Raw genomic sequence first — 12,003 nt, forward strand, 5'->3', positions numbered from 1 at the left:
GTTGCTCAGTCGTGTCTGACTCTTTTGCAACCCCATGGGCTGTAGCCCGCCAGGGTCCTGTGTCCATGGGATTTCCCAGGCAAGAATACTGGAGTGGGTTGCCATTTCTTTCTCCAGGGGGTCTTCCTGACCCAGGGATCAAACCCCTGTCTCCTGCATTGGCAGGTGGATTCTTTACCACTGAGCCACCAGGGAAGCCCAATATACCTTCATGGAATAATAAAACTGATGTAAAATTTCTTTCTCCCCTTTTAAATGTCCTCCACATGAAAACCACAGAACATTAGCACAGTAGACATCCATATTTTCATACGCCAATATCTGAGCTATAGAGTCCACAAATATTTCTTCTTGTATTACTGTTGCTGCTGAATGAATAAACATTTACGGGAAAGGTCTCCAAGCTTTCTTGGTCCATGGAGCCCCAAGGTCAAAAGAAGTATCTAACAGTTTGATTATTAGGTAGTCAGGTCCAAATAACAAGTATGCATTTCTTCACAAATAAGTAGACATCTGAATAACAACAAATGTCAGTTGAAAAAAAAATTTTCATTTCATTCTTAAATAACTATCATAACCCACTAAATGAGAAGTATGCACACCTGGGCCCTGCAGTCTTTCAAACCATGAAACCCTCATTTCCTGTTCCATATTGATTTTCACATGGTATTTGCTTACAGTAAGTGCAAAAAAAAAAAAAAAAGAGAAAAAAAAAGTCACCAACTTCACAAAGATATACTATCCTAGAAAGGAATGTAGTATGATCTAATATTGACATTGGAAACTGTCTTGAACCAGTCATTTGTATGGTGTCCAACAGATGTCCAGCATCAGCTTTTTTTCTCTGAAATACCTAAACTTTCCTATGGTACCCATGTGACTCCTTGTGGTGTGCCAGGGCAGCTGGGCACAAAGTCTAGGAACCTCACCATCAGGGATTATCAAGGTTACCTTGTAATTAAGGAGGCGTGAAAAAGTCATGCCATTCTCAGCTCTGCTGTTAACTTCATATATTGTGTCATTTATTTTCAGATATTCTTTTAATTCAACCTTGAATTAAAAGGACATTTGCAATTAATATCATATACAAATTCCTTTTTCTAGAGTTTCAAATTTTGTAAAATATGTTATAAAACAGTACAAACAGTTTAGCTTTCCTAAGGTATGCAGAATGCTTCAACTTAAATTTATTTCTTTCCCATTTAAGTTTCTTTTTCCTTTTAAATCAAAATAGGGATTACTATCCTTGAGGAAATACTTTTGAATTAAATAGCCACATATCTAAAAGGAAAATCAGACACTTGTATTTGTCACAAGAGGAAGTAAAGGTGAGCCAAGTATTCACACTCTTATCTTTTATTAAGGAGTTATTTGTGTTACTCCTCCAGATTTAAAACTTTATTAGTCACCAGTTTTAATGTGAATACCACCAAATTATTTTCAACTTAAGTATCTGTAGACAAAACAAGTTTGTAAATAGAGCTTACTGAATTTTTTAAAAAAATAGCATTGAGAAGCTCAGTGTACTATCCGCTGTACCACACAGCCACCCACAGAACGCCATCTAACTTGACAACTAAGGTCAGGAACTATCTCGTGAAAATTCTCACATTTGGTGCAAATGTAAAAACACCAAATTTAAAGATAAAATTTTGTGATTCTAAACAATTATTTTCTGAAAACCTATTTAGACACAGAGACTATGGAGTACATGTACATTATAAGCTTCTTTCAAATAACTATGAATAACATGTACTTATTTTCTTCAAGCCTTTTGGGAATACTGTTATTGGGGAATTTAAATTTATATCCATGTGAGGTCTTAATTTATTTTAAAAAAGCATTATAACTATCGAAACTTTTAATTTTTAAGGTAAACTTTTTTATGTGTTAATAACTCAAAACGTGAATCACTAAATTCTTACCAGATGAAAAAATTTACCTTACAGAATATAAAGTGGAAAAGCAGAATGGGTCTGAAAATTTTCATTCAGTAACTATTCACTGAAGGTCCGTGAGCTAGGCACCCATCTTGGCCAAGCTCCCTGACCCTACAGTGTATGCTCCCTCCATACAGACTTGTTAGCATTTAGACACAGGGAGTGGCATTATGCGCCTTCATCATTCTCAGAATTTTTATATAGTACGTTTGCTACAAATATGATATGTAGCAAAAATGACAGATAACAAATCAAACCTTAGGTACATACGGGTCTAAACTGACTGGTGTAATATTCTGCTTGCAGGAACTTTTGTAGGTCTTCAACATTGTTTAACGTTGCACTCATACCAATAATTTGAGTCGTTTCTAAAAAAAAAAAAAGTATTGAGAAAAATGTGTTATTTAGTATATCATAACAGTAATTTTAGCAACCTTTTTATGTTTGTAATTTTTCCCGAGTGATGTGCGAAAGAGGGGGCAGGTAAGACAAACAGTTGACCGTGAACTAAATGAGGGTTAGGGATACCACCCCTCTGTACAGTTGAAAATCCATGTAAAACCTGTACCCGGCCTTCCTTATCTTCAGTTCTGCATCTCTGGATTCAACCAACCACAGGTCCTGTGGTACTGCAGCACTTACTACTGAAAAAACCCACTTACAAGTGAACCCATGCAATTCAAACTTGTGTTGTTCAACAATCAACTCTATAAAACCAGATGATTAATCTGGCAGATGATATTACTCAGATGATATTACTCAGAAGAGAGGTATAAGCTGGTCACACAAATTGGGAGCCATCAGAACACAGGAAGACTTTGAAGTCATGAGTATGGATGAGAATTAGCAGAAACTGTATGAAGAAGGAAACAAGGGATGAATCTATGGTAACACCAATGTATACAATGAACACACTTAGCAAGTAGTGTCACAAAGGAGAACAAAAGGAGAAACTGAAGAGAGCCCTTTTGTTCAAATATCTATTAAGTGCAAGGCATTGGTGACAGAAAGACACATAAATATGTATCAGTATACTTACATAAATAAGTATATAGCAGCAGTGTACATAAGTATACATGTAAGTACACCGCATCAGTGTACGTAAGTATACAGCAGCAGTGTACATAAGTATACACATAAGTACAGAGTAGTAGTGTACATAAGTACACAGCAGCAGTATACATAAATATTCATGTCAGTACCCAGCAGCAGTGTACATAGTATACACATAAGTACACAGCAGCAGTGTACATAGTATACACATAAGTACACAGCAGCAGTGTACATAAGTATACACATAAGTACACAGCAGCAGTGTACATAAGTGTATAGCAAACACATGTCCATTATGTGCAGGTACTATGTGAGATGCTTTACAAAGACTGACTCACACTGTCTCCACAGCAAGTCAGTGAGAAAGGTTCTATTACTATCCTCCATTTTTGATGCACAAGGAAAAAGAGGCACAGTTACTATACTATATACTGTACCTGCCCAAGGTCACATACAAAGTTAAAGTGAGCTAGGATTTGAATCCAGCTGCAGAGTCTGCCCTTAGCCATTACGCTGTTCTACCTCTCAGTGTTAACACATGATTGGTCTTACAGAAAGACAATAGGGAAACGAAGAGATAATGGTGTTTCAGCACCCAAAGGAAAAAAGAATGATGAATACTCAAAGATTGAAAAGAAATTAAGACAAGAACTATCAGTGTACACTGGATGTGACAAGTAGATGATCATTCTCCTTTCTTCCTCTGCTTTATATTTTGTCACTATCTGACACACTGTTTTCTTGTTTATCTGCTTATTATCTGTTCACTTTCATTAAAATATAGGTTTGATAAAGGCAGGGACTTTGTTTTATTCACTGCTACATCCCTAGCACTTAAAATAGGGCCTGACATGCAGTGGGTACTCAGTAAACATTTTTTAATCAATGATTATAAAGTGCTACAATCTGCCTAAATACCACTGTTATCAGAATTTTAAAAATAATTCTTAAAATCTGACCTTTAAGATTAATAATTTTCTATAAACTATTATAATACATAATAAGCTATTGCAATAGTATATAAAAATAGAGAAGACATTTAGAATAAATATTTCATATACATTTAGGGACTATCTGATGTTGCAAAATAGCTCCTTAAAATGACTATTTACAGACATTGTTCTACATGATATTGATGCTGGCAACAGCAGCAAACCAAACCTCCACTGTGCTCTGTCTGAGCATGGCTGAATGTGTTGGTCACAAGTGTTACCTCATGTGATTCTTACCATCCCATCATGCGGGTACCATTATTGTGCGCATTTTACAGATGAGGAAAGAGCGGTTAAGTCACATGCCAAGCACACAGAGCTAGTAAGTGGAGGATACTGATGGGGACATCTTCAAATGCTAACTTCATTTATCTTCATGATTCTACTCATGCATCCAACAAAAATGTATAAACTTATTTTAGAAATAGAAAACTAAGACAGAAAGCTTAAGCATCTTACTTTAGGTTACATAATCTAGCTAGTGATAGGATTAAGTCTTTCATAGGTCTCTTGATTATAAATCAACTAGTGACCACATCTGGAAAAAAACTTACTGCTGGTGTAGAGGATTTTGGCCAGAGTCATTTCCAGTATAGCCCCACGGGTTCCTTCACCAATCATGTGCAACTTCGAGATTAAAAAAAAAAGGATAAAAGTAAATCTGCATATAATACCTATATAAAACAAGCATATATTTGATGAAATGAAGAAGCAATGTATGCTTTATAACTCAAGCATTTTAGTTATGTACCAACTAGAGTACATATACATTATTTCACTGATATTTTAAGTTATTGAAGTTATCCCTAGGACAATGTCCTGGGATTAGGAATTCATCAGTACTACCATAAAACTGAACATATGGACATATATTCACTCTTCAAGAAACAACTGACAAAAAACTGAATTTAAGATTACCAAGCATGAAATGCCTTCATCTACATACTGTCTATATACTAAAATAAATTACTCATCCTCATAAGGTATCAAACAGATACACATAATAAGTGTTAGTATAATAAAAATGTTAATAATCAACAAACACAGTAACCAACCTCATCTACAACAACCAGACCCAGACTGCTAATTCTTCCAGTTTCAATCAAGGAGTTCACCAGACTATGTCCTTTTTCAATAGTGGCAATATATAATGATTTCTTTTCCCTTCTTTTAATTGGAGGAAATTTTCCTTTGCTTCCAGCATATTCCTCAACAAAGAAACCCAGTTCTATACCAAAACTTGACAAACCTGAAATCTAGAACATTAAAATAAACAAAAAAAGTCAGATAAATAAGAACTCTAATTATTAAATGTTCACAGGGATTTAAAAAAATCTAAAATAGTGTTTTGGAGAAGGCAATGGCAAGCCACTCCAGTACTCTTGCCTAGAAAATCCCATGGACGGAGGAGCCTGGTAGGCTGCAGTCCATGGGGTCGCTAAGAGTCGGACACAACTGAGCAACTTCACTTTCAATTTCACACAACGGAGAAGGCAATAGCAACCCACTCGTGTTCTTGCCTGGAGAATCCCAGGGACAGAAGAGCCTGGTGGGCTGCCATCTATGGGGTCGCACAGAGTCGGACACGACTGAAGCAACTTGGCAGCAGCAGCAGCAGCAAAATAGTGTTTAATATAAATCAATGGGAATAAGGTTACAGTTAAAACATACACATCTAAGAAATGTCATAATGTATTGACCCTTGCAAATGCCATTTTTAAACTATGTAATAAATAAATTTTAATTGTCTTTTCTGATATTAAAAAACATCAGAATAACTCATTTATTTTGATAGAATAATTGGTTAGTTTCTGCTTGAAAAAGCATGCTAAATATCAGCAGAACATTTGAAATGGAGTTTAATTCACAAGTTTAGGGGAAAAAAAAACTCTTTCTTAAACAGGTAATTAGTATTAGAAGAGATTTTTAGTAACTACACCACACTGCTTCTGCATACCCTAAAAATAATTCTCCATCAATAAGGCTACCTCTTCTCAGTCAATAAAAAGTTCTTACATTTATTCTAGTTTTCATATCTGAACATCAAAATAACATTAACAAATACCATTTTCTTTAAAAAAAAAATCACACCTTTTCTTGAACAATTGCCACATATGGTAGGATCATTAAAACATCTCTTCGCCGGCATAGTAGTTCTTGTAGCATTAAAATCTCAGCCACGAGGGTTTTTCCACCACTTGTTGGCAAGGAATATATTAAATTTTTTCTTTCTTGCACAGATTTCAATGTTAAGCAAGTATGTTGCCATTCTGTGGAATTGAAAAAAAGAAGCTTTATTTTTCCCTTCTACAAAGTCTTCTAAAAAGAAAAAAGTCAAATCCTACCCTGTGTAGCATCTTCTCATAGTAATAAATGTAACTATATATAAATATAAAAAATCTACAATGCATGGTGTGTATACTTGTTCAGGCCTGGTTGGTGGCGTGGGCAACTAGTTTACCCAATTGCCAGCTGCAGACTGAGGTCTAAGATGCCACCAGGCACGTAGGCCTGCTGGACAAGAGGTACTGCCTGGGACATCAGAGGGGCTAAGGGGCATTTCAAGAATCTGTGTGAATTCTAAGGTCTTTCTCTTATATTCGGTAAGGACACCATGTAAGCTTCCCTTCCTCATTCACCCAACAGAGAAACAGAGCCAAGAGGGAAAAAAAAAAAAGAATTTACACAAACTTAGACCAGCTTTCACAGGGTGCTGGTTTGAATGGTCTGAATACTATTTTAAACCGATGAGAGGGACTTCCCTGGTGGCCCAGTGGTTAAGATTCCACACTCCCAGTGCAAGGGGACTGAGTTTGATCCCTGATGAGGGGATAAGATCTGGTGCAGCCAAAAAAAAAAAAAAAATCCTTAAATTGATGAGATTGCTTAAACCATTAAAGACTAGGGTTATTAACCACGACATCTAAGGTTTCCCTGGTGGCTCAGTGGTAAAGAATCCACCTGTCAATGTAGAAGACACAAAGAGACATGGGTTTGATCCCTGAGTTGGGAAGATCCCGTGGAGAAGGAAATGGCAACTCACTCCAGTACTCTTGCCTGGGAAATTCCATGGACAGAGGAGCCCGGCGAGCTATAGTCCACAGAGTTCCAAGAGTCAGACATGATTGTGAATAAACAACAAAATCTAGTTTCCACAAGTTAGCAAGGTGGAATTCATGAAAAGGATTATATTAGATCCAAAACAAAATGTGAAAACTAGTATAAGTACTTTGTAGGAAAAGTGGACAATGTGGACCATCAAAAGTCTTCAAAATGTGCATTATATTTACCTCTAGAAAAATGAGCAAAAGATATGATAAGACATTTCACAGTATAGAGAAACGCAGATGGTTTATGAATACACAGAAAGATGCTCTACTGTTACCTATCAAGCTTGGCAAAAGAAATAAACCAATAAAAAGCATTAAATAACTACCTAAACAAAAAGCCCCCCACATGTAAAATAGAGTTGACTAGAGCAGGAAGAAACAGGCACTTCTGTGTATGGTTGATGAAAGTATAAACTGCTAGTCTTTTGGGGAAGCAATCAGCAACAAACATAAAACTGCATGCTGCCTTTGATCTAGCAGTAGTGCTTACAGAACTCTACACTGACTGAAATAAAAAGCAAGTACATGTGTAAAGGTTGTGTGCAAGATGTTCACCATAGCATTGTTTATATAACAAAGAGCCAATAACAGGGTATAGACTGAATGATTACACAAGCATATGAACTAATTATTTGCAGCCTGAAATATATGCAAATGATTATGTATTTTTTACTTTAAAAGTATTTCAGGATTTTACAGTACGGGGAAATAATAGCCATTATTTTGTAATAACTTTAAATGGAGTATATAACCTATAACAATATTGAATCACTATGATGTATACCTGAAAACTAATATGTTGAGGAGGCTGCAAAGTTCATTTTGGTTTTTCCACAAGCTGCTATAATGCTGTAAATCAACTATGCTTTGATAAAAAATTTTTCAGAATTATTTAAATACATTGAATATTTAATACCTAAATATTAGAAAATACTTTAGGCTAGTATCACCCATTAGTTATCAAACTGCAGATGTTTATGTTAAACTACACATCCACATTTTATCCAACTCAAGAGTTTTAAAGTACAAAATGACCAAAATAATAAATATTTAGAAATAACATTTATCTTCACATACTAAAAAAAAATTACATTAATTTAGTTCCCAATATTTTTATAAAATACTAAGAATGTAATTCTATGCCTAAAAGGCAAAAACAACAGTACTGTTTAAGGCTGATGTTCTCTAGCTCAGGAGCTCTCAAACTTTCTGCACATCAGGATCAGGAGGGCTTATCCGAGCAGAATGCCAGATCCCAGCCCAAGATGCTGACTCAGGAGGGCTGGGGTGGGACTTGGGAATGTGTATTGCAACAGATTTCCAGGTGATGCTGATGCTGCAGTTAGGAACTGCACTTTGAGAAGCACTGTTTTAGCTCAATGAAAAGTAACACACATATTCATGCTTTAAATTGGTCGTATCGTCATCAGATTTACCAATATTGAGATTTTAAAAATTATTTACTAAAGTTCTTACTTTAAAGCAGTCACAACTAAAGTCCAACTTGGCAAGTTCTTGACACAACATAACTGGCAAAAAAATTATCATCCCTTTTTAAGGAACTAAGGCTCAGAGTACAAAACCAGTGGTTAAGTGACAGCGCCAGAACTCATCATCAGGTGCACAATCCCCAAGATCCCACATGTCGTGCGACAACTAAGTCCATGTACACAACTACTGAGCCTGTGCTCTAGAGCCCGTGGGCCCTAGAGCCTGTGCTCTGCAACGAGAGAAACCACTGCAGTGAGAAGCCTGCACACCGCAACTAGGGAGTAGCCCCAGCTCACTGCAACTAGAGACAGCCGTGCTCAGCAATGAAGACCCAGTGCAGCCAAAGATAAATAAATTTTAAAAAATTTTAAAAAAAGAAAAAGATGAGTTAGGTAAGAGTCTTGTCCTGAGGGTAGGAGATGCAGATGAAACAGAACAAGGTGCTGGGAAAAAAAAATAGAGGGCATAAAAGTAACATCTACTTCAAGGACAATACACACCTTTAGCTCTTGAACTGCAAACCTCACAATTTAGTTTGTTAGACTCTTGCAAAGCCTTGTATTAGACTTTGTTTCCTGTAGTCCTACTTCTCCAACCTCAATGTCTTCCCCCTGAGATAAGAACCTATGTTTTCAGGTGGTTCATGTTACTTAGGAGTTTCAGAAGTAATTATGAAGCGATTTGTTGATAGCATGCTCTTTCAGGATGGCAGCAAGTATCCCTTCTTTGTCTAAAATGACACATATTTGAAAATATGCAAGGAGCCAGGGTTTTTGAAAAAATGTTACAAATCAGCTATTATTATTACTATTTCTCTGCATTTAAACCCTAATTTAAGCTGTCTTTAAAGATGTTTATTTTTAATTCATGATATCAATACTGACTCACTCAAGACATATGAGTAGTCAGAGGAATTTCAGCAACTACGTTTTGGTAGCAAAGTAACAGTCAGCCAAGGAAGCTAAGAAGACTGAGGAGCAGCCAGTCTAATTAGAAAAAAAAAAAAGCCAGGAGTGGAATGCCAAGAAATGGGTGTTTCAGGAAGGGTCTGGTCAGTCATGTTAGGTAAGAAACTGAGAAGTCAGGGAAGAACTAAAGTCTCACTGGGTTTACACTCCAGTCATTATATAATAAGGGACAACACAGAACCCAGAGGCAGAATGGGCTGGGAATTATCTGAGGTGAGGAAAAGGAGACAGCAAGGATAACAGGTTGGAGGAGTGTGGCCACGAAGGGAAGAAAAGAAGTTCAATAGCAGCAGGATATGGATGGAAAGCTGAGAGGACTGAGTTTTTGATTTAAGGTGAGAAATAGGACCATGGATGCATATTTTTTCTACTGATTTGCACCAATATTATGGTAATGAGGGTAAATGTTTTTTAATTCTAGCAAAAAACATTACCATATAATTTTTCAATTCCCTTGAACTGAACATAAAGATCTCTCACTTTGCTGGGTAATGAATAAAAAGGACCAAGGTCATCTGATGATGACTCAATTGTTTTCTTAGCAACATTAATTTCTTCAGATAGGAGAGTCTCTTTGAGCTGTTTAGTCCTAGAAAATATTGGTGTTTGGGCTTTGGCATTTCCAGTCATGGTACTTTTTAGATGATCTTTCAGACTTTTTCCCCTATTTGCATCTGAACTAGTTCTGATTTTAGAAGAGGATTCAACAGTCTGCTGGGGCTGCTCTCTGCTATTAACGGGCAATTCCTCATTCACAGTCTTAGGAAAGGATGAGTTCCAATCTTTTTCTTCAGTAGATGGACCACCCAAATCACTGGAAGAGTTATGCAAATTTTCAAAGAATAAAACCTGAGAAGAAGGTACATCATACAAAATATCAGCTTCAGGTTCAATAGAGACATCTTCATGCCTGCTCTGGTTCTTTGTGTGGTCACCTATATTTAATTCTGTACAGTCACCTACAACAGTAACGTTGAGGGTGTTATGTTTATCACTTTCTGAACAAAGATCTTCATTCGCATGGTCTGTAGCATGGTTCCTATGTTCAGGAAGTTGCAAATACTTTTGTTCCAAGTCATCAACTTGAGCTAAAAAGAGTTCTCAGCAAAACTATCATAGTCACCAAACATGTCCTCTTCACTGTCAATAATCTGGAAAGAAAACGAAAAGATTTATCGTGGAGTCCAGCTTCATTAAGAATAAAAGTTTCAGCTGAAAGCTCTCTTAGGTATATAATTGTATGGTCACATACGGATCACAAACCTAAATGTAAATAATCCTATAAAATAGATACTATTGTCCCATTTTACAGATGGAGATACAGAGGCCCAGAGACATTAAGTGACTGACATCAACTGCACTCCTAGGGATGCTGGGATCCTAATTCTTAAGCGACCGTTAAATCCTTTAAAATGGTAGCAAAACCAACGGCCATCTACTGGGAAGGATATTATCTCACTAGGAGTTTCTGATAATCACAGTACTGTTTCCCGTCCCATCTGCAGACACTGGCCTGCAATAAAATCATGCTTGTGTCACTGGGCACTCCAAGAAGATTGTTCTTAGAATAGAACTGAAATGGAAAGTCTGACTTGGGACAGTCTATAAACAGAAGAGATATAATTTGGGGGTTAATTTGGGGGTAGCAACATAGTGAAGGGATTAAGAACACAAGATTTCTTAACTTCTCGGTCTAATTTCTGTTGTAAAACCTGGATAAAGCAAATAGCTTAACAAAGCCCATAACAGGTCTGGGTACTTTGAGTACAAGGAGAAGCAAAAACTTGGAAGTATAGAAAGTATAGGACTTCGTGTCATGCCATTCCTTTTAAGTCTCAAGGTCTATGTTTCACAATTATATATATCTACGGGGGCTAACAGTGAGGATTAACAGCGATAACAAAGATGAAGTAATAAGCCCAAGAAGGCTAGTAGACGACCTGTCAATTGCTTGCACCTGAGACAGGAACGGCCAAACTCGGGAGTTTCAAGGGTCCCGCCTTTCAGTGAGCATGCGCAGTGGGGACCTGGGTATATATCATCACTTCAAAGGTGGGAAATAGAACGAGGAACTCGGGAATCTGAGAGGTGATGGGGCTGTACCTCGACCGGCTGCACGTCCACGGTTTTCCGCCGCCGGCTCCCGGCCACCATCTCGTCGTCGTCCTTCTCTTCATCGCTGTGTTTAAGCTCTGTCGCGGGGGAGGCGGCAAAAACGCTCTCTAGACTAGGACGGTTTCTTTTGCGGACGGACACCCGCCTGCGGATGCGGGAACCACCTTCGTCCATGGCAGGGCCTGAGAGTCCAGCCCCAACTTCTTTTCCCGTGACCCAGCCGCCAACCCCCTAGTGGAGGGGTAAGTGCAGCAACAAGGGGAGGGTAGCAACAGGTGGAAGCTGCGATCCCCTCTCCATCCACCTTGGGGAAGGACCGCTTTGAGACCGGAAG

General features: G+C 37.5%; 1 protein-coding gene across 1 annotated transcript in view; it reads right to left on the reverse strand.

Moving 5' to 3' along the window:
* The window catches only part of HELQ (helicase, POLQ like), a 40,889-nt gene extending 28,897 nt beyond the window's left edge, over positions 1 to 11,992 (reverse strand). Inside the window, 8 exon segments of the mRNA XM_024993611.2 lie at positions 952 to 1,050; positions 2,211 to 2,308; positions 4,540 to 4,612; positions 5,041 to 5,241; positions 6,077 to 6,255; positions 9,989 to 10,645; positions 10,648 to 10,705; positions 11,658 to 11,992. Coding sequence (XP_024849379.2) covers positions 952 to 1,050; positions 2,211 to 2,308; positions 4,540 to 4,612; positions 5,041 to 5,241; positions 6,077 to 6,255; positions 9,989 to 10,645; positions 10,648 to 10,705; positions 11,658 to 11,843 — 1,551 coding nt within the window. The 5' untranslated portion in view covers positions 11,844 to 11,992.
* Between the last annotated feature and the right edge of the window lie 11 nt (positions 11,993 to 12,003).

This window comes from Bos taurus, chromosome 6, assembly GCF_002263795.3.
Source record: "Bos taurus isolate L1 Dominette 01449 registration number 42190680 breed Hereford chromosome 6, ARS-UCD2.0, whole genome shotgun sequence".
NCBI classification, from domain to species: Eukaryota; Metazoa; Chordata; class Mammalia; order Artiodactyla; family Bovidae; genus Bos; species Bos taurus.